Here is a 27,106-nt window from a genome sequence, read left to right as displayed (position 1 = left end):
ATCAAATACAGGGTGGCCTACTCCATCCCAGGAGAGCTGCAGTGGCTGCAGGTATTTCTTCCATTTAATTTGCTTACTTAGAAGCCAATCCTCACCAATAACAAAAAAATAAAAAAAGTGTGGCAGATCATGTTGCCACTGACCCCAGCTGAGATGTGTGAAGCAGGGCCTGAGGTAAAACCACACAGGCAAAGGACAAGGTAGATTGCAGAGTCTTTATAGGGCGGCTGAGGAGGAAGAGTCTCAAAGCTGAGATCCGAAATGACCCGAAGTGCCATTTGCAGTGTCAGTTCAGTGAAGGAAAACAGCCCAAAGACTGAGACAGGGAGATCTGACACAATCGACATAATAGTGAACGATGAAATGTGTATTAACATCTCTGTGGCACTGCATGACAGCAAATCATTCAACACACAATATAGCATATAATATTAATTTTGTCACCAGCCACATGACTGCAGAAGAAACGAAAATCACCCCAGCGTTTTGAAGGGTTGCGAGCTGTTTCAAGAAGTTGGAAGTGGTTTGCCGGGGTCAGTAGCTTTGACGGGAGGGCTGTGCAACAGCTCTGACAAGTTGCATCAGCTAGGGATGAATCACCCATAGTATAAGCTGGTATTCCACCACCAGTGACTGGGACACCCTAGTGACACCACTGCTCTGACTTCCTGATCTCCAAATTAATTAATCCAGCCTCAATTATGTTTATTTTATAAAGATGTTCTTGTTACATTACTGGGCGTGTGTGCAATTCTATATTGTCCAGTTCTTTTCATATATTTGTGTTTTGTGCAATGCATCATATTTATTACCAGGGACGGATTTATATGAAAAGAGGCCCTAGGCTATTCCACTTATGAGGCCCTTTCACCTTCCATTTTTAAGTTTGTAAATTACATGAGAGATAATAAAATTTTGCTTACAATTTGAATGTAGGCCCCTCTTGATCTTGAGGCCCTAGGCTGAAGCCTAGTTAGCCTATAGGAAAATCCGGCCCTGTTTATTACTATCATATAATCTATATGATGTTTGAGATGGTGTCATGTATTGTATATTGTGCCGCTTTTTGCGTTTACTTTGTTTTTTGTATGGATGTAACACCATGAGAAATTCCCTAGCACCTCTGCTGCCTGTCAATAAATTTCAGGTTCAAAGAAAGAAAGGATACTGTAGTGATTCTGACCTGTGAGAAGTCTGCAGTAGGGACAAAGCCATACGTGCTGGAGCAGCTTAAAAGGATCAATGCAGCAGGTTGGAAAAGAGAAGATCGAAGGTGCGGTGTGGGAGCTCACGAACACAGTGAATCCCCAGAGGAAGTTTCAGTCTTTAACGGGCGTCTCCTGAGACAAACGGCTTAAATTAGTCAGAGTTCGTGTCATAAAGAGCTAATAAACAGCCACCAGGGGACATTTAACTGCTGGCAGTGTGTGTTAATCCATCCTTCGCCGTACTTCGGGTGGTTACAATACCAGTCTGCCTACCTGGAATACTCCGGCCTTAATAAAATGGTTTTATAGAAACACATCGGGCTTCCCTTCCCTGCCCATTTGACAGAAGAAAAAGCATCACTTCATTTTTCTCTGTTTTAGTAATTTATTAATACCAGTGTAAATGTGTCCTACCAACAAAGTTTGATTGAGCTTTCAGTTATCTCGTGCTTCAGGTCACAATTTGGATCGCAAGACTTCTTTGCAGAACTATTATGTCCCTTGGCACTTCCCGTAGTTCTGCCGTTCAACGAAGGAAAGTGTCGTAAAGCGAATTCCGTACGAGGTGAATGCGTTTTTAAAACAGCAAGATGCATTCGCCGGTGAAGTGTAGGCAGAGTCACAATTGTGCATGATTCATTTAAACTGAGATGGTGACGGCCCCGTTATATTCGTTATTCGTATACACTGCTTGCAGAATTACAGGATATTTCAAGTGACTTGAGCACTGAAAGGTATATTGGGCTTAGATTAGTTAGTTTCTGTTGCCTGCTTCGTTACGGAATACTGTCCGGAGTACAGAACTTGGTCTGTGAGCCTGTAAAGTCATACGGAGTACAACTGTAGTAAGGACTGTTACGAATAAAGGGATGGGGATTATTGATCCTGGCGTGTGAGAAACTGTAATTGATGAGTAAACACGAAGGTATTGCATGTAGTAACTAGTACTCCATTAGTGAATGGCTTTTTTTTTTTTTATCTTTTCTTTGTCGGTGTTTCCAATGCCTCCAGATTTATTCAGTGCTTATTGAAAGCAAGCTCGATGTTAGCCTTCCTGTTTTCTTTGTGGACAAGTAACAAAGTAGATTCACCATTAATAGTCAAATCTTTTTTTCCATTAATAGGGTTTACATCATACTCATCAAGATGTTTGCTGAATTGAACGGTATTTTAAATTGGAGCCTAGACAAGTTTGAAAAGGTAAGCTGTAAAAACTGAAAAGCCTTTATTCAGTACTACCTGTGCTACCAATCAAAGATGGTTTGAAATCTTAACAGTCGATGTAGACCTCAGCATATTCAGCGCTAAACATTTGCAGTGCACCATCTATTGGAATGTAATTTGTAATGCATACATTTTTTCATTCCCATAGATGGTGCATCATAAATACTAGCACTGCTTTTATGAATCCCATACCAAATGTTATAAAACAGAGACAATAGTAACTGGACAGACACATAAATATACAGCCACGTGTCCTTTTATTAAGGTGGATATGACAGCTTGCTAGACCTGAATTTCATCTCAGAGGGCCTCTACCTTGGTGAAGTAAGTTGGCAATATAGTCACCTACTTACTTCTCACATTGGTCCTTAATAGCTATTCCTTTATAGCGCCTATGTTTTAATTAGTGTTGTTCAAGTACATATTGCCCTCAAAACACTTGACATGAACAACACAGTGTACAGCAATGCATTTTGCTGTATTTTGTTAAATGATTTGCTGAAGATCAAATTCTCATTAGCTAGTAGTGCTTACTGTATACAGTGCTCCATGAAGCTTATACAGCTGTGTTGCTTGCACTCTTTGCAATGTTCTCTATGGGTTTTTCTGTAAGGCTATATCAGTCATAATAATATTCTACAATTTTCAGTTATATTATCTTTAAATACGTTTGGTTGTTGAAACTAAAAATATGGTTGCCATTTTTATTGGCCTTTATTTGGAGTTATTAAGGTGCCACACAATTATACATCAGCTTGCTTTACCTGGTACTTTGCAACATTTCAATCTGAAGTGTCATCACTTAACATACAAGAATTGTGACTTTGTTCACACCCATTCCTTGTGTAACGTGGTTTTGTTCAAGCCTAGCCTATGAAGGTTGCTGTGTATAATTCATTTTATTGAGCAATTGTTCATAAATGTTGTCATAGCTAAAACACTTCTTTATTAGCAGTTTAAGTTCAACGTGCAAGATGTTTATTTTCAAAAGACATAAGGAATACATCCTTCATTTTCTTAAAGTGCACTGAATAGGATTCCGTCCTGTAATCTCTGTTGTAATCCTATATTTAAAATAACCTTAAATTACCAGAGGTGACTTCAGTAAGCCAACCCCGAAACCAACAAAAAGAAAAGGTTTTCCTACTTTTGGTATAAATTGTCAGATCATAATAGTATTAGCAACAACATAGGGATTCCTTACTGGTTGCAATAAATTATTAGTATTTTAAACATTTGTAGCAAAGCACAGTGTATGGATGGTGCAGTGGTAGCGCTGATGTCTTGCAATAAAGAGACTGGAGTTCGCCTCCTGGGTGCCCTCTGCATGTACTTTGCATTCTCTCCACATGTCTGCGGTTAGGTGCATTGATATTGCTAAATTGACCCTTTTGTATGTTTTTACCCTAAGATGGGCAAGCACCCATTCCAGGACTTGTTCCTGCTTTCTGCCCAATGTTTCGAGATATAGACTTCTGCCTCACTATGCCCCTGCCCTGGATATGGATGTTTAATCTTATATATTTTTGAAAAATCATTGTACATGTATTCACATTCTGTATAGCAAATGTCATGCAAATGAAAATCTGTTACACTCTTCCACATATTTTAATGTAAAACAACAGCAGACACTTGTGTGTGTCATCTGTGCCTGCTCATCGTCTGTTTTACATCCTTTTTCTAAAATAATCTGCAGCATTACTCCTACTTGGTACATTATTAGGTTTCCAAAATATTGATCCTTCTATCTTGTATTCAAATAATAGTTATTGCTAGTAAAATATATTTGTGTTTAATTAATTTTATTAACATTACTTTAAACAAACAGTCAAAAAGAAATGAACAAATGTGTCAAAACAACACTCTTTTTACTGACATGTAATGAAGTTGCAGATGGTCGGCACAATTATGGTGCAATGTAATTTTACATATTTTATCACGTGTAGCGCCAACCGTTTTTGCCTTAGTTCCATCATGGCTGACTTTTTCTCAGCACATGTTCTACTTAGTATGTCTGTCAACTTCACCCACTTTAACATACATCCACAGAGCACAGGTTCTTTGAAGTTTTTCATCTCATTTATGTTTCTCTCAAAGCTAAAACAAACTTTTAACATTCCTGTTACATGTATGGTCATTACACTGTTTTTTTTACCTTGCTTTACCAACATAAAGGAAAGCCAGAAAGTGGCGCATGTATGTGTGTAGCTTACTTTGTTTTGTTCATAAAACCAACAAGCAATATGCAGATTATACACCAATCTGCTGATTTACACATTGTGAGCAGAAACTGGCCATGTCTGATCCACTGCGAAAAAAGCAGTGAATCACTAAAAAGAAAGCAGTGCATCACTAAGTGTTAGAAATTCTTGGCAACCGGGGGCCAAAAAGTGGTTACCAGTTACCTCAAAATGGAGGCAAATGGCATCCTTGTAACCCTTACCTACCAGGTTCAACGGACATAATCTTCATTGTGTTATACTGTACATCCTGACTCAGTATCAAGACATTTAGTCCTGCTATGTCGACTGTCACAGGGTTTAAGACTGTGACGAAAATGGCTGATAATTTAAAAGCGTATGGTGTTATTAATTAGTTCAAACACTGTTTAGCTACTGGTTGATAACATCAGTTCTTTACAATATTAATCTGCAGATAATATTGTTCAATCAATTCAGTCTTATTTATGCTCACATAATGTAATTTCTTTCCCCTTCTGTTTACTTCCTGAGAAGTGACAGTTTTTTTTTTTTCTTTTTTTTGTACTCAAATTTTCAACTTTCCTCAAGCAACAGTACAATATGCTTCTGTGTGAACTGGTTGCATGCACTGCCCAGTGCCTTGACTTACTTCCATTGGGCATTCAGGCAGCTCTAAGATAAGTAAAAGAGAGATTAGTGAGAGATTTCTGAAATTTATTTGCACAGTGCAATCTGTTTGAGATAAGTGAATGAAAATCAAACTGTCTCGTCAATTTTCTTTTAAAAAATAAGCATGCCACATTTCAACAAGATTGGTCCATGGGGTTACGAGTTGTTTTATACAGACAGGCAAATGTGGGATATCGCAATAGGAGCTTCACCCATGCAAAGGCATCTAAAAATTTCCAAGAAAAACTTTATTAAGGAACTGAAAATAAAATGTAACATATGTAATTGAATGCAAGGAATTACCATTCACAAAATACAGTATAATCAGATCCCAGCATGCCCTGCGGGAATCCATGGTGCTGTTATGACCCAGGAGGGCTGCCCTTTATCCTTCTGTCCGGGACCTGCCACAGTGTATAGAAGATGTATAGTAAAGACATAGCATGTGCTAAATTTACTGAGTATTTTGCAGAGAATATAAAGCACAACATGTATTAGGACTGCAAAGGAGAACTACTTCTCAAGTCTACAGGCTGTGGAACTGGTTTATCTGAAAGCGACAATGTGCTTGTATACTGCAGGCATCTTTCTTCTGTTGTAGTGAAAGCCTAGTTGAATTAGTTGACTGAAACATGGCCTTGTTGATAGAATTCTAAACACAATAAAATCAACATTTAATAATGCAGACCAGCATAATTGGTGGGAAGATAAACATCTGTGCATTGGGCCAGACACTACCAGCATTAATATGAATGCATGAAGTGGAGAAAGTGAACTCCTAAGAAGAAAGATGGGGGTAACGTGTTGCACTGTTGTGATGCAAAGGTTGTCTAGGCGGTGAGACTATTGCTTAAATTACTCATCAAATGACAGTTTGCAGACAGTTGTTTGTATGAGGTCATCTTGACAAAACAGCCTTATTGTACCTATTTCAGGAATGTTTTGTATTTAGTTGAGATCACACTTCTGTCCATATCAGCTTTTCTGCACCCAACAGTATAATATCATTACTGCACAATTTATCTAATGTCTGAATGTTGGAGGATTTGTTGAGGATAACCTCATAAGGCCCTTCTCGCAAGTAGTCCGATACTGAGCTCTGTGTGTGCAACTGGCTCATCTTGAACAAGAGGGAGAGGACTATACATGATGGTCAAGTGACACTGATATTTTGTTTGTCAGTGATACTTACACTGCCTCAAAATCTAATAAGAAGACACTCAGTTTGTGATTGTATATAGTTTTGATGTTCTAACAAAAAACAAGTTTAAAGGTTGTGCAGAAGACCAAAAGGTTGAGCAGTCAGAGGCCAGCCCCAATTTGAGAAGTGTAAGAACCAGGCAATAAAAGAGGTAAACAGGCTTACAGGCACAGAACAGAAGACACAATAAGTCATTTTATGTTATTTTAGCAACTAAAAAAGTTGTTTGGCCCCCAAAAGTTACATTTAAGGAGCCAGTTGCACTCAAGTACATATTTTAGTCTGGAGCCCTGTATTTGTTCTTTGTAAATAGTAATGACTCACTGGGGAAAGGTGAAGAGTTTATCACACAAGGTCACCAGAGCTGCTCTTTTTATGTTGACACCACTGAGCAACTGTTTGTTCATAGTTTCACTTGCCCTAGTTCCTAATTTAGAAAAATGCAAGAATTTATATTGTTACAGTATAACTTTCTTTTGTTGGCCAAGTGAAGGTGTGCTGGTGTGTTCTAAAGTATGTTTTAAAGAAACATTAACACCTGAAGAAGAGGGCATGGAAGGGGTGTCGGGTATTGACTGGTGTACTGTATGCATTGTACTCTGACCTCCAAATTTGTTTTTACCTTGTTCATAGGGGCAGTGCGTTCTATTGTCTGAAAGCAAGACAGATGGATCCTTTCTGATTCATCACTTTCTCTCTTTCTTCTTGAAAGGTACCGTACTTCTCCTCTTGTTTATCTGTTGGAAGCTAGCAGTGTTCTCATTGTTTCTGCCCAGTTAGATGCACTTAGTTTTATTTTAAAGTTTTAAGAATTAATTGAGGTACAACCCTCATAACAGCTTCTCAAAATTATTGTGTTCATTGCATCTAATCAAGAAGTTAACATTATGTTCACTGAACTTTTTTTCTCCTCCTTTAGAGGATTGACTCACAGTGCTGTGGTATATTTATCTGTTTATTTTCAGCTCAGTGCAAAGTATGTTTCCTGGGATTGGTGCAGTCATTCAGCCATTACAGTACAGTGGCCCAGAAACTGGTAGGTCTGGAATCCATTGGGAGAATTGCAGTTTTGCTTGACTTTCTCATCAAAACATGATTATAAATTATAGAAGTAAAGATGATGCAGGTACTTCCTGTAGTTAAAAGTGTTTTTGATTCAGTTTTCTATCCATTGGCTTATTCTGATGCTGTATACTTGTTTGAAAACTGCTTCATGCTTCCTGTTGTTCCCCCTTGATCAGATATTTAACTTTTTTATGATTGCTTAATGTTTAATTAAAGGATAAGTTTGTGGAGTTGCATGTAGTAGAGCTTCTAGTGATTAAAGCTGTAAATCATTTAGTTCCCTGAACAATCATATTTGATTTTTTTTATTAAACATTTACCCATTAATGCAGATAAGCAATTCTACACATTGGTGCTCCTATAGAAACATGAATACCAAAGTACATTATAGTAACATGTGCAAAGGGCAAACCTGTTCAATGCATTAAATACACTTTCTGCAGACAACAGTGATGTTATTCATTCAGGGTAAAAACCTTTTTCATCTGTAGGTTAGTATTTGCTCCACAGTGGTGCTGTGAAAATGACTGTTATATTTTGTTTCGTGGTGTAGAAATAGCTGGTATTGGCTGAGCATAAGGAAGCATATTTTGCAAAAAAAATAAGTAAATACACAACTAAATGAAAACACAGTGAAAGGCAAGTATAAATACTGTGACGGATGGCCGGGGCCCATGCCTGGCCAGGACGCTCCTTCACCACATCTGCCAGGGGGACAAGGGTGGAAAGCCCAGTATCTCCCCCTGGACGCTAGATGGCAGCCTCTCTGGGTTGCAGTGGTGCCTCAGACTCCCCCAGGGCTTCATGGAGGTTGGAGTTCTGTGCAACTCTGTGGGGTTCCGCAGGCACCGCCAGGGGGTGCTGCAACAGGAGCTGCTGGCCCCTTTTGGGCACTGGTTTCGCCTTACTCGGAAGTGCAGCGGGATGTTGACAATCAAACATCTGGAGCACTTCCGGGTACCCAATAAAAGGGAGCCAGCGACCACCACTCAGCAGACAGAGTTGGGTGGGAGGAGGATAAAGCTCGCTGAGGAGGAGTGGTGGTTGAAGAGAGAAGAAAAGTGCTTGGTGTACTTGGGGACTGTATATTGCCTGTGGGGTTCACGGGGAAGACGTGCCCCACAGGTGAAGAAAAATAAAAAGTCTTTGTATGTTATATGTGCCTCCCGTGTGAATCTGTGTTGGGTTGGGCGCAATATAGCGCCTTTATCTTACAATACTTAAAAGTATTATGAAATGTTTTTATTGCTTATATATTTAATTATTTCAGTGACACTGCTTGCAGTATGAAATACTGCTTAAAAATTAAAACTGTCATACATGAAAATGAAGACGTCTAGGTTCAACACTACCAAATAGCTTACTGTACAATCCTTGGAAAATGGGGTAGTTGAACATCAATATATATTACATCCCATGCTAGGTATATCAAGTGTTATATATTGGCAAATTAAGTTATCAAGATGGCAGTTTGTTTTTATAAACTGGCCAATTCCGGGTACCCTGGCAAGATTGCAGACAGTTTGTGTGGTTATTATCTATGTTTATTTTTGCTAAGTTTGTGTTTTTAACTGCTTTTGTGTTTTGATCCCTTGTGTCTGTTTCAATTTCCACTCAGTATGGAGTTTCTATATTATTGAGTTCCATCAATCAGTTTGTTTTGCTGTCTACAATCTGGCGTCCTTTGCTTCACTTCCATCTTGACCTGATAAGTTGTGGATTGTTGTGCAGGTTTATCTTTATCATTTTGACTGATTTTCTTTTCTGCTACCATCACACAATTTTTGTGGACATGCTGCAATGAAGGCATGTGTTTAGACAGTTTAATAGCTATCAATTTCATTTGTACAGAGCTCCTGCTTATCTTGTATTGAGACCCGTGGATTATTTTGCATACATTTACTCTGGTTGAATTGTTGGTTTACACCCAAATGATCTTAAGTGCATCCGGAAAGTATTCACAGCGCATCACTTTTTCCACATTTTCTTATGTTACAGCCTTATTCCAAAATGGATTAAATTCACTTTTTTCCTCAGAATTCTACACACAACACCCCATAATGACAACGTGAAAAAAGTTTACTTGAGGTTTTTGCAAATTTATTAAAAATAAAAAAACTGAGAAAGCACATGTACATAAGTATTCACAGCCTTTGCCATGAAGCTCAAAATTGAGCTCAGGTGCATCCTGTTTCCCCTGATCATCCTTGAGATGTTTCTGCAGCTTAATTGGACTCCACCTGTGGCAAATTCAGTTGGTTGGACATGATTTGGAAAGGCACACACCTGTCTATATAAGGTCCCACAGTTGACAGTTCATGTCAGAGCACAAACCAAGCATGAAGTCAAAGGAATTGTCTGTAGACCTCCGAGACAGGATTGTCTCGAGGCACAAATCTGGGGAAGGTTACAGAAAAATTTCAGCTGCTTTGAAGGTCCCAATGAGCACAGTGGCCTCCATCATCCGTAAGTGGAAGAAGTTCAAAACCACCAGGACTCTTCCTAGAGCTGGCCGGCCATCTAAACTGAGCGATTGGGGGAGAAGGGCCTTAGTCAGGGAGGTGACCAAGATCCCGATGTTCACTATGTCAGAGCTCCAGAGGTCCTCTGTGGAGAGAGGAGAACCTTCCAGAAGGACAACCATCTCTGCAGCAATCCACCAATCAGGCCTGTAAGGTAGATTGGTCAGACGGAAGCCACTCCTTAGCAAAAGGCAAATGGCAGCCCGCCTGGAGTTTGGCAAAAGGCACCTGAAGGACTCTCAGACCATGAGAAAGAAAATTCTCTGGTCTGATGAGACAAAGATTGAACTCTTTGGTGTGAATGCCAGGCATCACGTTTGGAGGAAACCTGGCACCATCCCTACAGTGAAGCATGGTGGTGGCAGCATCATGCTGTGGGGATGTTTTTCGGCGGCAGGAACTGAGAGACTAGTCAGGATAAAGGGAAAGATAACTGCAGCAATGTACTGAGACATCCTGGATGAAAACCTGCTCCAGAGCGCTCTTGACCTCAGACTGGGGCGACGGTTCATCTTTCAGCAGGACAACGACCCTAAGCACACAGCCAAGATATCAAAGGAGTGGCTTCAGGACAACTCTGTGAATGTCCCTGAGTGGCCCAGCCAGAGCCCAGACTTGAATCCGATTGAACATCTCTGGAGAGATCTTAAAATGGCTGTGCACCGACGCTTCCCATCCAACCTGATGGAGCTTGAGAGGTGCTGCAAAGAGGAATGGGTGAAACTGGCCAAGGATAGGTGTGCCAAGCTTGTGGCATTCAAGCTTGTGGATAGGTGTGCCAAGCTTGTGGTATTCAAAAAGACTTGAGGCTGTAATTCCTGCCAAAGGTGCATCGACAAAGTATTGAGCAAAGGCTGTGAATACTTATGTACATTTTTTCATATACTGTTTGGGTTCAGCCACCACTCTTGAAATTTCTCTCCAGCCTTGTTGAATACAGGTCATCTGATCTCTTAGTCACCCTTCAGTACATTTTGTGTATTTCATTTTTGTCTCTGTTGTTCATTTGACCTTTATCTTCCTGATACTCCTGAACAGGTTTTTGACATGTATTATCCCTTTATGGTATTTCTTTAATATGAATGCTATGTTACCCTAAAATTATTCTTCCACACCTCAGTAATACCACCTTAAATTTCCTTGCACCTCCTCATCAGCGTCTTTGTTTTGCAAATGTGTCAGTCAGCACTGGCAGCAAGCAGCTTGCTATCCCATTCCCCAGAGAATCATCTGAAGTCAAACGCAAAATTTTCACAGCCAAAGTCTCTTTATCTGGGGAGTTAGGTCTCTGGAATTGTATAGGGTAAATGATATATTGTTATTTGGGATACATACATTTCATGTGTGTTCTGTGTCTACAACAATCTGTGTGAATGTAGGATGACGGGAAATGCGAGGCAAGAAATGTTGAACACATAACTAAAACAGATACTTTTTCATGTTACAGTAATAATGAGAAAATGCTGAAGTTAAGTGTATGACATATGAAGACTAAAGTCCAAATGTCAGATAAACACTTTCACAAAACGTATAACAAAACAAATGCGCTTTTATTCAGGATTATGTCTATTATATAAAAAAAAATCCATAGATACTTTCAAGTCCCGTGAGATGAGACTTTGTGCCAAGAGATTTAACCACGCCCAGGGCCGGAAATAAAAGACAAAGAGTAGATGAAAAAGTAGAATTTTGTGAATAGGTTCCAAAACGTTACACATGCACAGCAGGTTTGAGATAATGAAAGTACTAAAATTTGAAAGTCTCAAAAAAATGATGGTAAAGATTGCATTAGTGCAAACAAGCGGAAATTATTACTCAATGAAATAACGGAACGGCGAAAAGAGATCGAATATATTGTTCGGATTTAACCTTTAAGTCAAAGACTTGTGGATCGTCTAATTCATGTTGCCATCAGGGAAAGTAGTGTTTCTTCCCAATGAAGAGGCATATCCGCGAGAATTAAAAGATTTGTTGTTTGGTGAAAGTGAAATCCACATACGCGAGTGGCAGAGATGCAAAGTGGCTGGCACGTAGTGCAGGCTGGGGGCTTGGCAAGCAAAGCGAGCTGGGGGCGAAGCCCCCCAGTAACCAAAGAAAAATAAATTTGATTTACATGTTGCTGTCAATGTATAAAAACCGAAACCTAAATATCAATTGACACAAAGTAGACATGTCCGCTTGGCTGGTGCAGAGGTAATAACTGCTGTCTTGTAACCAAGAGGTTGTGAGTTCGATCCTGGGTCCTCCCCACATTTACTGTTTTGAGTAGTGAACTGCTATTATTATTACTATTACATAATAAAAACATACATTTGATTTGAGTCTGTAACACCCAGTGTAAATTTTTGCTACTTGTAAGAGTTGGCGCTTTTTTTTTCTTTTTTTTTTTTTTAAACATTCAGTTTAATTCTCTCTGCCACATTGATCTGGTACAACGAACTTGCCTCTCCCTCTCTGAGTTTATGGCGTTTATCTCCTTTATTTACACAAGAGTAGCAATGACCACAGTTGGTGCTGTGGTTGATGCCGGGATTGAACTATTTGTTGTACTGGCAATCAAAGATACGATGCCCCGTGACCACTATCAAACTATCATGCTTCATTTGCGCTTTGACAATTTGAATTTTGTGTCAGACTTGACTTCAGCTGCCTCGGTAGGGGGTGTGATAGCAGGCTGCTTGCGCTGATTGACACATTTGCAAAACAAAGATGCTGATGAGGAGGTGCGAGGCATTATGAATATTTTCATAGACTATAGGGATTCTAATGTTAAAAGCATATTCATCATAACAAGTAAATCATCACAATATAAAATAAAGGCAATATTAATATATATACCAAGGAAAACGCATATCTCAAAATATTCAAACTATTGGTGCATAACCTTTTTATTATGAAAATACCTTTGTAAACTAAAATAAATTTTCAACCCCCCCCCCCCCCTTTTTTTTTTTTTTTGGAGGGGAATGTGGATCCGGAGGGTATCAGTTAGAAAGAGCCCCGAACCAGTCCTATTAATATTACAAGGTGATAAGATCCAAATGTCATAACTCTCCTACTTTAGAACATAAATATATCCAGGAGTGGTAAACAAAAACAAAAGAAAAGACAAAGCAGTGTGGTGTGGAAGTGATTAAAGAGCCATGTGCTGTGGAGGTTCATATAGAGATTAGTAAAATTTAGAAATTACTTCATCCTGTCATCGTTGAACTAGAATCTGGGTAGGCAGTTTTTGCCCACCTTTTCATAGAATAATGAATAGTAATATAACATCAGTGTCCTCCAGAGAAAAACTCTCAGTCAGCAAAGCAAGTAAAGGTTGAGAAATAAGTCCAAATTCTGGACTGGTAAATTTCTATTTTTTTAGAAAGAGATTGATAAAAAAAAAAATTTGAAATCAACTCAGAGCTCTGAAAATTTATATCTGATATTTTGAGAAGTTAAGCAAAATGACACTTTTTATTGGCTAACTAGAAAGATTAGATCTTGCCTGAAGAAGGGGCCTGAGTTGCCCACAAAGCTTACATATTGTAATGTTTCTAGTTAACCATTAAAAGATATAATTTTGCTTAACTTCTCACCACATCCATAATGGCAAACATGGTACAACACCCAAGTACTATCAGTTATTTTGCAATTTTGTGTCCACGGTATATTTTGAGCAAACACGCAGTTTAATACAAAGTACATTTCAGACAAAGAAGTCCAGTCACACGTCATTTCTTGGGCATAGAACGGCATTTTCAGACACACGAAGACTTCTTTCAAAACATGTAATCACAGCATATTGCCTCTAACAAGTCATCTTCTACACTAACAAAAGCAGCATTTTACATCTTACATATATCATAGCTCAGTCTCCCACTTACGTTCTTTTCTCACTTGTGCAGCTTCACAGCAATTTGCCACAAAGCTGAAGTGATTCCATTCTGTGTGCTGTCTTTGTCAGTTAAGTGTGCTGTGAAGGCTCTGACGCCTCTGAATCTGCCATCTTATTAACACTTTTAAATGGGTGGAAAAGGGGCTACAACTCAAACCACGGTGAACTGGAAGTGCATTAGTAATGTAGGCTGTAGAATCAATACCATGAAGAATGAGTATTGAAGTAATTTTTAAATGCTAAAATAGATACTTTTTGATATTTCAATACTTTTGACAACTAAACTATACACCCTGTTAAAATTCAAATGTATAATTTCTTGTTGTCCTGCACACTAAATGCAAGCCACAGGGTGATCAAGCTTTTAGTCCAGCAGCTCCCAGATTAGGGAACTCCCTGCCTCTTCATATTGGACAGTTATCTTCAGATGCTGCTTTTAAAAATATTTTAAAGAAGTATCTTTTTAAATAACCTTTTATGTGCTGATTGTATTTTATTGTCATTTTGGCTTTCTTATGAACCTGTTTTTTTTTTTTATTTTGTCCTATTTATTTTTTTTACTATGTTTTTATTTTAACTTATTGTATGTACAGTATCCTCAGGTGTCATGAAAGGCACTTATAAATAAAATGTGTTGTTGTTGTTGTAGATGTTAACATTATTGTAAAAATGTGGAAACTGATTGGAATGGTACAATATGGAACAAAGTTTACATTTAATCAATAAAATTTTTTCTATCGAATATGACTAATTTTAAGGTGGCTTTCTAGATGTCTGTAATTTTCTTTTTTCCCTATGTTATATCAGTAGTATTTATTTTTCAGAAGTACCCATCTAATTATTGACTTATCTGACTTCTTTGCCAGGGCATAAATATGTTGCAGGCCCGAGAAAAGGGTCAGCTGGTGTTCTTTGAAGGTCTGCGTAACTCACTGGACATGCTATTGCCTGAAAGTGATGCTTCTGATGCTGAACCCCAGCCACTTAGCTTTCTTCGGTATGAATTGAGTGTTGAATCATCTCTTTTTTTTAATAGTCATTTAGTTTATGCCTTTAATCTGTAACTTCTGAAAGTGTAAAATATATTTGAAATATTATTATGGATAAGTAGCAGGATTTTCTTTGTATTTTGTAGGCTTTTTTATCCATTTTTCACCTGCATAATAAAAGGGATTAGTTCTAAATTCCTTAGATGGTGGAGTGAACTGCTTCTTTTATATAATGAAATATGAAATATTCCTGTGAACAATATTGTGTTTCTTAAGGGGAGTGGTGGCAACCACTAATGTTAGTAGAACTAAAATTAAAATCCAAACCTAGGAGATCCCAATTAAAAATCCGCTGTCCATTGATAGGTTGTGGTTTTGGATTTATTTTGTTTTTGACAGTGTTAGCCTGATATGAAATGTGCACTTTGCAGCACTGTCATGAAAATCACCCTCAGGGCTGTCACTTTCTTTTTTTATGCTTCTATGTTCAAATGTTTATTACAGTTTCAGCTTAAAATTGTGAATCTTTATTTAGCATCACATTTCTCCAGACAGATTTTTCAGATTGCCTTCTCAGATCATTTCAGTGAACACTCTGTTCATATTTTTTTTATAACGCCTGTTCTTTTGACACCAATGAAACTGGCATTATTCTGGCTTTTCACTGGCAAATTGAAGAAAATCTTTTATGGTTTAAGGTTATTAATTAGCCGTGTTAACACAAGAAATTTGTCTTCTTAGTCACATTCAAATAGACTAGAAAAGAAAAGCACACAGAGACAAAGGGTCAAAAATTCCAGAAAATCTCAGATGTTTACATTTGATAGACACTTTACCAGTAAGCTTTACTTCCTGTGATATTTCTTGTTAAACTATTTGACACTGGGAAGAAAGGAATTTTTGGAGTAGCTTGTGCAAATCTTTTTAGGCGAGTTTCCTGCCTTCTGCATTTTACAAATGCCTCTCATCACCTTCATGGTTGTCCTTTCACACATGTTCATCAAGTCATCCACAGAGCCTCCAATAATTTGGTTCTGTATGTTGTTTAAGATATTGATTAATACCACTGCTGGTCTATAGCTTACTATTTCAGTTGGTTTTGGTGGTTTTCACCTTAATGACCATTACCTTATAGAAATGCTCATACTCAACTGACAGTATAAATGGGCCTTGTATAGTGAGGATGTCAGCATTCCTGTAGCCTTGCCGTTCTCTCACTACTTCAGTTCTATAGTTTTTTGTGGACTTTTTATTTTCTGTACAGTTTCTGTATGTATTTTTGTAGTAGTAAGGCATCATTCATAGTTCTACACATACCTGCAGGTCTGTAGCAAAACAGTAAAATCAGTTGCATTCTCAGGCCCTGTTCAAATCACCACAGCAGAATGTAGTACATTCAAGAAAAAAAATGAAATGCTGTATAGGGAAATTTACTTACCTGGTTGCTTCTCAAAATGGGCAAAATAAATGCTTTTTGAATGATCAGTAAATTAAAAGTAAATATAAATGAAAAGTAAACCAAAAGACTCACAGGAGTGACTTTTTGACCTGAAGACCTGCTTCTTTCTGTTATTCAAATAGTCACACCCAAGAGTTTTTTTTTTTTTTTTTTACTATTGAGCAATATTTTTCTAAAAAAAAAAATGTTACCTGTTTTGAACAAGTGACTAGATGACAAACATGTAAATAGTGTGACATAATAAAAATATCATTTTTTGGGTGGAGTATTCCTTTATGCACAAAATTATGGGCAGTTCCATATGGAATATGCACTTGAAACTAAATGTGTTAATGTGCATTACAAATGCACAAAAAACATAGAAAAAACACACCTGGTTAGTTCACATTTCTTCGTGTGCACATATGAATCAGCCCTTAACGAATAACAGCATGTTTGAACACACACACTTTGCAATGAGATTTGTAGACACAAGAAATGTTTTGTTAACATTTGTTTGGAATGTTCCCCCTTCAGGAAGGAATACTGTTTCCAGTTCACATAAGTTGAAATCTCCCATCACAAGTTTTTATAAACTAGATGATTAAGCTTCTAGTTTTGCGTAGTTGAACAAATGGTTTCAGTTGTAGTACCCCATTTACAAGCAGTGGAATATAGACTGATGTAAAAAGGCTTGATTAAAATCTTGCAGCATTAAGAGTTGGCTCTATCCTCTTTTCTATTAGAGGCGCTTGCAGATGTCACTGTCATCTTCCAGCCTATAAATACTGATATTTGCTCTTCACTTGTAGCATGTAAGTCATTTATGTTAAAAGCATCATAAATAATTTTATGTATGATTGCCAGTATCACAGGTTATTTCTTTACTTTTCCCTGACCAGCTCTAGATTGAGTTACCTGTTTGTCCACTGTAATGTTTGTTTAGGACAGTTTTGACCCCTGTCATCTTCCATGTGTCAGTTCTGCTCATGCTTTCTTCACCATTGTCTGCTTGTACCTTGAATTTTGATCTGCTGCTATTCTGTTCTATCTTTGAAAAGTATCGAGGAATGTTTTTATTTAGTTGTTCTACCTTATCTTGTTCTCAGGTGGCCTTCTACTGACTTGCGAAATCTGTTTGATTTTGTCAACTCCTCTCTATCACAGTCTGAGAATGATATGTCACGGTGGGCTTCTCCAGTGCTTCTAATCGATGATTTGAGTGTTCTGCTGAGTCTGGGAGTCAATCCTACTGCAGTGCTAGACTTTATCCATTACTGCCGGATGGCTGTGTGCTCTAAGCAGCAGGTGAGGAGCTCAGGAGTGAATTTAAATCACAGGGCAAAGGCAGGTTGGCTGGTCCTGTGCACAGGGTTCCTCAAGAAATTACAGTACTCTTCTAACCTTATCAACATACATTACTCCCTTGTGTCTTTTTATAGGGTAATATGGTAACTCTGGTACACAATGAGGATGATCTGGGAGATGAAGATTGTGATCTGGTCCTCCATGCTTTAACACACCAGAGCAGCCTGATTTTGCAAGTTCATGGGCTGAATACAGGCTACTGCAGAGATGTCCATGGTCAGGTATTAATTAAACATTGTTTGGATCATGAGCTGACAGTGTGCTACTTAAGAGATGCTCACCACTTCTAGTTGTAATTAAATTTGACCTGGCTAGCTAAGGGTGAACTTTAAACCAGACTAAATTTAATATTGGGATGTGCCTATAGCAAGTGTGTTCATGTCCAGACCATATAGGATACTTTACTTACTATTGTAATAGACTAGATTGTTCATATTTGCTACAAGTCAGCTTATTTTGTGGCCACTTGCCTCTTCTTGAAGGAAATGTGAAAATGTTCTCATTACAGCAACACAGATGAGAACAAAAGTTTAGAAATTCAAGCTATGAATAAATAAACAATATTGCTTTGCATACCTGCCCAGTTACCTCTGTTTTAGAGAAAAGAGAAAAAATTCATGTTAGTTTATTTTTATTAAATGATTTTTTCAGTAGGATGGCTAAGATTGTTGAATAAATAGTAAATCTGAAAGTGCAACATTAACTCACTCACTCACTCACCCACTCATCAACAAATACACTATTTCCCATATTTCCTATTATCTAAAATTTAGAAATTTAATAGGATAATGCATCTAAGGCAGTAGGTATCAGCTAATAAGGGACATTTCAGTATTAGAAGAAAAAAAAACACAAAGTAAATCCCCAAAATCGCAAAAATGCTTTGACAGATTTGATTGGAATTTGGTGGTGGTGTAGAAAAAAAGAAAATTAGCCAACACTTTTTTTTTTTTGGATATTTGTTGTTAATAATGATCTAGCACAGAGGTCCTCAATCACGGTCCTGGAGGGCCGCAGTGGCTACGGGTTTTCATTCCAGTCAGTGTCCTAATTAGATCTCAGTCGTTGCTGATAATGAAAGTTGGTGTTTAACTCTATGCCTTGTTAGTGCCTTTATTCATTAAAGACAAATTTTAGTTACTTTGTTGATCAGAGGTCCTCAATTTCAGTCCTGGTGGTCTGCTTTGGCTGCAGGTTTTCACTTTAACCAATTTCTTAATTAAGAACCCTATTATTTACTACTAAAGCAATATGTTTTTTGGGCTTAATTTTAGTTCTTTTGCCTTTTACCATTCAGAACCCTTAATTGCCTATTTTAGATTTTAGCAGCTGCATTTAAGTTTTAATTGTTACCTGTTTTCTTAATCAGACATTAGTTAATAATGAGATGCAGATAACCAAGAAACCAGCAACTCTCCTGCTAATGTATCTGTGATTAAAAAATGTTTAGAAATGAATGAGAGGGGAATTGGAGGACCATTAAGTTTAAATCTATTCTGGTCCACAAAGCACATGGGTAATGTTCTGACAGAAGGAAACTCTACAGTGCAATTAAAATTGCTCTTGGATGAATGCAAGCATTAACAAGCTAAATAACAAGTTTCATTATCAGCATGGACTGCTTTCTAATTAGGAAACTAGTTGGAATAAAAACCTGCAGCCACTACGGCGCTCCACGACTGTGATCGATGACCCCTGCTGGAGCAAGTGGTACATTGTAACACATGGAATCCCCACAGCATTGACGGCTAACACACATGAAATGGGCGTGCCACTTTATTCATATAAATGCCATTTGAAGAAGTAAAAGGAGAGAAGTAAAGTTTGGCAAAGCTCAAAGAAAACATGTTCAGTAAGCATGCTACTGCCAAACACTGTGGCTGTGAGCATAGTCAGTTTCACGCAACTGGTCCAGTAAAATAGGTATTTAACATACCCCTCCCCCCACCCCAACACACACACCTTTTATTTGCAATCTTTTGGCAAATGGTGACATGAGGATGCAATTCCCATCGACCAGTGCACTGCTGCAGCTTTCATCAGTGCAAACACAATTTAAATATGATCATTGACAAACATGGCATGTCATCAAATGTAGAAGCTGCTCCGTTTTTTTTTTTTTTTTTGTTACCTGAGCCAGTGTGGGATAACAGTTTCATTACCTTGGTGGATTGCAATGTTTTTCTTAGATTCCGTCAATTTTTCTCAACTTAAATTGTGTTTAGACATGTTGCATTTACAAATTACTTTTTTGCCCCTGCTAATTTTAATCTGGACCCTTTTTTCTGAGAAATGTGTTGCTAAAACCAGTTCATGTGGTGGTGCCAAACCCTTAAGGAGCAATCTTCCTTTCTTTCTACCCCAAACCCCCAAAATTCAGCTGTTTTGCTTATGATTACCTATTATGATGTTATTATTTGACATAATCTACAAAGAGAGATTCTGGGAGCTGGACAGTAGTGGCATGATGCACTTGGCCAAGCATTCACTTCATTCACTGTACATATCTGACAATAAATCTGACATAAACTGATTCCACTTTTTTTTTTTTAATATCAGAAACATTTCTCCAGGCATATACTGGAAGTTAATCTTTGTTTTCAACGTGGTGTTAATGAGGATTTCATCATCTAGAGAGATTATTGAAATTAACTTCTTACTAGTAGTTGGAAAGGAGTATGTTTGAAAATCTAGAAGCTGAAAAGACTGCAGAGATTAGGGAAAAGTAACATTGAAAGAGAAAGAAAGAGAAGTGAAGACAGGATCACAATGATGGTGCACGAGGGCTGAACCAGAGCACATAGAAAACGGGAACAAATTCCTCAGGACTCGAACAAAGCCTGCACTGTCTGGACACTATAATCAGAGAAGAAGTGGTATTCAGCAGTAATGGATTTTGCTGTATGGATGTCTTGCATAATAACTTCTTAGGCAGCCTTTTCTTTAGTTATACAGTAAGCCATCATGACCTTGAGATTGAAATTGGAGAGGTCCAGTAAGCAGTGCAGTCAGTGTGACTTGAGAATTGCAGTGTATTACCTTTTTCAGTATTTGACTGAATACCTAGGAATCTAAGATTGAGAGTTTTTTAGTGGACTAAGATTTGTTGATTCAGGAGTTATTTTACCCGAGGGCATTATAAGCAGTAAAATAATATTTTCTGTTTCTAGGCTAGTAGAGATGCAGAGACAGAAATATCATGTGATAGAGACTGAACTGGAAGCAACAAGTTTTGGGAAATGGCTAATGTGTCACCGTTCCACAATTAGGGTCATGTGGACTAACAATGCTTGAAGTGTGACATTCAACTCAAGTAATACTTGTTCATCTCCTTAAAAGGCTGATACTCTGTTATATATTCTGGTATTTCATATAAAATTGAAAACACTCAAAATGCTGTAACATACAGTATGTTCTTTTCCAGGCTATGACATTGTACACGGCACATCACCTCAACTTTACACGCAAGCAGTTAGTAGGTGTCACACTCTATTCTGTGTCTCTTTTAGCCATGATATATGTTTTTGTTGATCATTTCTTAGGACTGCTTAAATATCTTAGTTGAGAATATAATTGATGATTGCCATAGGTCTGCTGATTTAAGGAATTGCAAAACACTTTGTTAGTGCAACCAACTAAGCTGTAATACTAGGCTAATTCAAGCAAGATTAATTCAGCTAAATCTTGATTTGATAAGCTCCCTTCATGGAATATCCCTGATATGTTATTGTCAAAACAAACGTGCATTGCATGCACCAGATTAAATCAATGAGTAAATGTTTTGCTGTTTTTGTCCCTGGAGCCAATCTTTATAAACACATTACATAGGAATTAAAGCTTTCCACTACATATCTGCACACATTCCAGTGACAAATATACTGTTAACCCATCTGGCTAGAATTTTGTTTTATTTATTTATTTATTGTTTTTTAATAAGTGGCAGACTAGGCTGCAGAGATCCATTTATTTTAAATGGGCTGTTTTTGACAAGTAAAATGCATGTTTTTTTTCTAGACAGGAAGCAGTAACTGTCATCTGAGCTGTTGCTTGAAATGTGATATACTGAAGAGGGATCAGGTAGAAATGTATTGTTGCGGCAGTCTGCTGAAAGACTGATCATTTCCATGGTTTTTATTTTTGTATTTTACTGGAGCAGAAGCTGGGCCATTCACTGATTCTCCATTGGCAGCCTTTTTTCTTTGTGACTTTTTCCCCTTGCCAACTACTTCTTCCCAACCCCTATTATCTCTTTCTTGGGAAGCCTTTTCCCTCCTGTCTTGATCTGCACTGTTTATCGCAACAGCTAGCTTCTAAATGTGAAGTGGTCTCTAATAGCTCTTTTTTTATTGCAGATACAACTGAGGTGGAAGGATAAATTCCAATTGAAGAGGGATCATACACATGTTTTCCAGTATAAAGTCCATGATAAGGGAGTGTCATTTTTTGCTCCTGGGACCTCAAGTGCAGTTCTTTAAAAGAGAAACCACACTCAAAATGACTTCATTGTCAGGGGTATATATGGGTCACCCGGTTTTCTCCAACAGACTCCTGAATTACAACTTTCACCAGTATTTTAGTACTGGAGTTTCATTTATTTATTATAATACTTCACCACAGTTAAGCAAGAAGAATGTCACCACCATATCCAGAACTTTTTTTTTTCCATGAAGTGGGATTCTAATGCAAAATAAGAGAACAACATATTAATTGAAATATGTGCAACAAGACAGAGTTATTTAATGCATTTTGTAAAATGATAAACTTTGACTGCTGGTAATGTTTTTCTGCTGATTTCTCAACTAACATATCTTGATTTCTCATATTATGTACAGGTCTGTTCAAAATTACATAATTATAAAGTGACATTTTTTTCCTTCTAAACCTTTGGTACTCAGTTGGCTTCTTCTGAGGGAAGCATCTGCCACAAATCACCAATATCTTTGAAGCCTCATAGTCAGTCTTTTATTATGAGAATAGTCCAATTAAGTATCAAAAGAACATTAAAATCTTGCAGATACATAGTCCCTGCCAAACACACCTTCTTCAGACTCCTTCTATGCCTCAATCTTCCCCGCCTCTGTCCTAGTTCACCTAATCATTTTATGCCTTTTGCTAAGCATGCCCAAATCACATTAGTCTGTTACTCCTCAGCACAGCAGTCTTTCTCTTAACTCAACCTTCATCTTTCTCTTATTCTGTGACACCCCAAACATTCATCTGATCATTCTCATGTGTGGTCTTCCTAGCATTGCTTAATTTGTCACTTTCCCATATCTCACTCCCATGGAGCATAACACTTCTCATACAGCTTTAATAAACTTTACGCTTCAGAGCCAGAGAGGTCCTTTAGCAGCCAGAATGGTTGTTTTCAGAATTTCCTCCATGCTTCCCTCACTCTGGCAATAGTTGCTACACCCGTATCTCTGTCTGCACTACAGATAAAAGGTTGTACTTACTTTATATGTCTATCTCTTTAATGCTCCCACTTCTGACAATACCTCAACCACATGCTGTAAGACCCCCTTTCTTTAAGTCCTGGGATGCACCTGGCTGCTCTGCTGTGCATAGCTTCAGGTGCTACTATGTCTTTGTTGCAGTGTGATGACCAGAACTGTACACAATACTCCAGTTGCAGTCTCACTAGTGATTTATATATACAGTCATATGAAAAAGTTTGGGAACCTCTCTCAGCCTGCATAATAATTTACTTTCAACAAAAAAGATAACAGTGGTATGTCTCATTTCCTAGGAACATCTAAGTACTGGGGTGTTTTCTGAACAAAGATTTTTAGTGAAGCAGTATTTAGTTGTATGAAATTAAATCATGTGAAAAACTGGCTGTGCAAAAATGTGGGCACCCTTGTAATTTTGCTGATTTGAATGCATGTAACTGCTCAATACTGATTACTTGCAACAACAAATTGGTTGGATTAGCAGGTTAAGCATTGAATTTCATAGACAGGTGTGTCCAATCATGAGAAAATGTATTTAAGGTGGTCAATTGCAAGTTGTGCTTCCCTTTGACTCTCCTCTGAAGAGTGACAGCATGGGATCCTCAAAGCAACTCTCAAAAGATCTGAAAACAAAGATTGTTCGGTATCATGGTTTAGGGGAAGGCTACAAAAAGTTGTCTGAGAGGTTTAAACCGTCAGTTTCAACTGTAAGGAATGTAATCAGGAAATGGAAGGCCACAGACACAGTTGCTGTTAAACCCAGCTCTGGCAGGCCAAGAAAAATACAGGAGCGGCATATGCGCAGGATTGTGAGAATGGTTACAGACAACCCACCGATCACCTCCAAAGACCTGCAAGAACATCTTGCTGCAGATGGTGTATCTCTACATTGTGCCAATTGCACTGAATTGTAGAATGAAGAACATCTGTATGGCAGGGTGATGAGAAAGAAGCCCTTTCTGCACTCACGCCACAAAAAGAGTCGCTTGTTGTATGCAAATGCTCATTTAGACAAGCCAGATTCATTTTGGAACAAAGTGCTTTGGACTGATGAGACAAAAAGTGAGTTATTTGATCATAACAAAAAACACTTTGTATGGCGGAAGAAGAACACCGCATTCCAAGAAAAACACCTGCTACCTACTGTCAAATTTGGTGGAGGTTCCATCATGCTGTGGGGCTGCGTGGATAGTTCAGGGACTGGGGCCCTTGTTTAAAGTCAAGGGTTGGATGAATTCAACCCAATATCAACAAATTCTTCAGGATAATGTTCAAGCATCAGTCACAAAGTTGAAGTTACACAGCGGTTGGATATTCCAACAAGACAATGACCCAAAACACAGTTCAAAATCTACAAAGGCATTCATGCAGAGGGAGAAGTACAATGTTCTGGAATGGCTGTCACAGTCCCCTGACTTGAATATCATCGAAAATCTATGGGATGGTTTGAAGCAGGCTGTCCATGCTCGGCGGCCATGAAATTTTAATGAACTGGAGAGATTTTGTATGGAAGAATGGTCAAAAATATCTCCATCCAGAATCCAGACGCTCCTCAAAGGCTATAGGAGGCGTCTCAAGGCTATTATATTTGCAAAAGGAGGCTCAACGAAGTATTGATGTAATATCTCTGTTGGGGTGCCCAAATTTATGCACCTGTATAGTTTTGTTATGATGCATATTGCGTATTTTCTGTTAATCCAATAAACTTAATGTTACTGCTGAAATACTACTGTTTCCATAAGGCATGTCATGTATTAAAAGGAAGTTGCTACTTTGAAAGCTCCCCCAATGATAAACAAAAATCTAAAGAATTAAGAGGGGTTTCCAAACTTTTTCATATGACTGTAGTCTTAGCAGAATGTCCCTCATTTTTTTTATTCACCACTTTTTCATATAGCCTAACATTTTATTTGCCTTTAATAGATCCTGTGCATTGTTTACATGATGACAATTTTGTGTCAGCATGAACCCCTATATTTTTCTTCAGAAGTCGCTTCCTGTGTCTTCTATCTTGTATTAATAATTGACATTCCTTTTACTCACATGTAGCACTTTGCACTTTTCCACATTAAACTTCATTTTCCAAGTATTCACCCAATCCAAGTCTTTTTAATTGTTTCTGCTGATTCCTCAGTGCCTGCCATTCCTAAAATGTGTATAATTTGTGAAATAAACTATTTTATTACTAACTATACATGAATCCACAGTATATCATTAATATAAATCAGAAAAAGTAGTGGACACAGGGACTCCACTGATGATCTCTCTCCACATAGATAATTCTCCTCTTATCTATACTCTTGTTTCATGCCAGTTAACCAACTTGAGATCCAGTTTTGTAGGTTACTTCCGATGCCAACAGCTTCTAGTTTCAAAACCAGTCTTTGGTGTAGGACTGTATTTAAGACTTTTTGAAAGTCAATGTAAGTTATGTTGTATGCTTTGCATTTATCAACTAGTGTTGCTCAAAAAAATCAAAAAGATTGGTTTAGCAGAGTCTTAGTCTTTAAAACATATGTTGGCTGTAATTTAGTATATTATTTTCATTTGTGTATACTATTTTGATTTATTTCTGTTATAGTTTCCTTAATTCTGTATAGTACAGAACTAAGACCCATTGGTGTGTAATTACCAAGATCAATTTTATCTTCCTTTGTTAAGATTGGAGTCAAATTTGCCACTTCCCAACCCCCGGCACTTCTACATTCAGAAGTGACTGCTCAAGTATACCTAATATAGGTTTATAGATAATGTATTTCATTTCTTTCAGTGCAAGTGGGCAAGGCAGCAAATGATACTAGACTTTTCATCGTGTACCTCTTCACTGGCTTGCACTGAATACGCTCAACTGGAAAAAGCTTGAAGTGCAAATACATGTTGGAAACAAAAACAAGAAAAAAGTGGTCCTTTTTATTATTGTGAATAAGGGGTTCTGACATTTAGGTTTAATCACTAAACTGGAAAGTTTTGCAATTGCCAATATAGAGCCAATTAAAAAAAAAAAATAACAGACTAGCAGCTCCTGGCCTGAGGACACTTTCACATACTAGATTTTTCTAGTTAAGAAAATACAATGAGCAACTGATGAAAAATTTGAAAGAATCCTAAAGAACACAAAGATGAGACTTGTTTTAAATATTTAATAATAAATTACTGGGAAAGTGTACTACTTATTTTGCAATGCCCCACTGACTCTTAAAGAGGACATTACACTGCCAAAAGTGGATAAAATGATAGATAAAAAGATGAAGGAAGTCAACCCTATCCACATAGCACATACACATTTATTTTACACTAGCTATGGTATGGTACAGTGCGGCAGGTTATAGAATAATTTTAAAATATTTGCTCTCTTTCCATATGTATACTTTTAAATTTTAATTCCAAATCAATAACCACTAAGGCATGCAGCCTGCCAAAGAGGACTCGGAAGAATAAAAATAAAATCAATACATGAAATTCATATGTCACATGGTGGATATAATACTAGTGAGATGAGATTTTCAAAGTGCCAGACTGGCACTCTTGTGTAGCATGTATGTATGTACTGTATGTGTGTTAACTCATGCCTACACGTAATACCTATCTTCATTTATTGCCTGCTTTGTGTCATCATCATCATCAAAAAGGGATGAGGGAAGGGGGAAAAATATTTTCACAAATAAATACATACACTTCTATATCAAATCCATCCATCCATCCATTTCCCAACCCGCTGAATCCGAACACAGGGTCACGGGGGTCTGCTGGAGCCAATCCCAGCCAACACAGGGCACAAGGCAGGAAACAATCCTGGGCAGGGTGCCAACCCACCGCAGTCTATATCAAATCAAATTTTTAAAATGATTTGTTGTTTGTAATGCTCCTTTAAACATTGTAGTGAATTGT

The 27,106-nt window shown here is 37.8% G+C and overlaps 1 protein-coding gene across 2 annotated transcripts; it reads left to right on the top strand.

Annotated features, from left to right (window-relative positions):
• Positions 1–1,757: 1,757 nt before the first annotated feature.
• Positions 1,758–25,544, top strand: elp6 (elongator acetyltransferase complex subunit 6). Of its 2 annotated transcripts, none has more exons than XM_051935548.1 (8): positions 1,758–1,942; positions 2,333–2,408; positions 7,137–7,215; positions 7,469–7,539; positions 14,837–14,967; positions 17,507–17,705; positions 17,840–17,986; positions 20,936–22,242. In XM_051935548.1, exons 2-8 carry the CDS (start codon positions 2,355–2,357, stop codon positions 20,978–20,980), a joined length of 726 nt encoding a protein of 241 aa, XP_051791508.1. In that variant the 5' UTR covers positions 1,758–1,942; positions 2,333–2,354; the 3' UTR covers positions 20,981–22,242. The 2 variants fall into 2 exon arrangements, with proteins under 2 accessions (XP_051791508.1, XP_051791507.1); XM_051935547.1 differs by having other exon boundaries at positions 1,762–1,942; positions 22,118–25,544.
• Positions 25,545–27,106: the final 1,562 nt, after the last annotated feature.

The sequence above is a fragment of the Erpetoichthys calabaricus genome, chromosome 13, assembly GCF_900747795.2.
Source record: "Erpetoichthys calabaricus chromosome 13, fErpCal1.3, whole genome shotgun sequence".
Taxonomy (NCBI): domain Eukaryota; kingdom Metazoa; phylum Chordata; class Cladistia; order Polypteriformes; family Polypteridae; genus Erpetoichthys; species Erpetoichthys calabaricus.
This window is presented reverse-complemented; position numbering and strand designations above follow the sequence as displayed.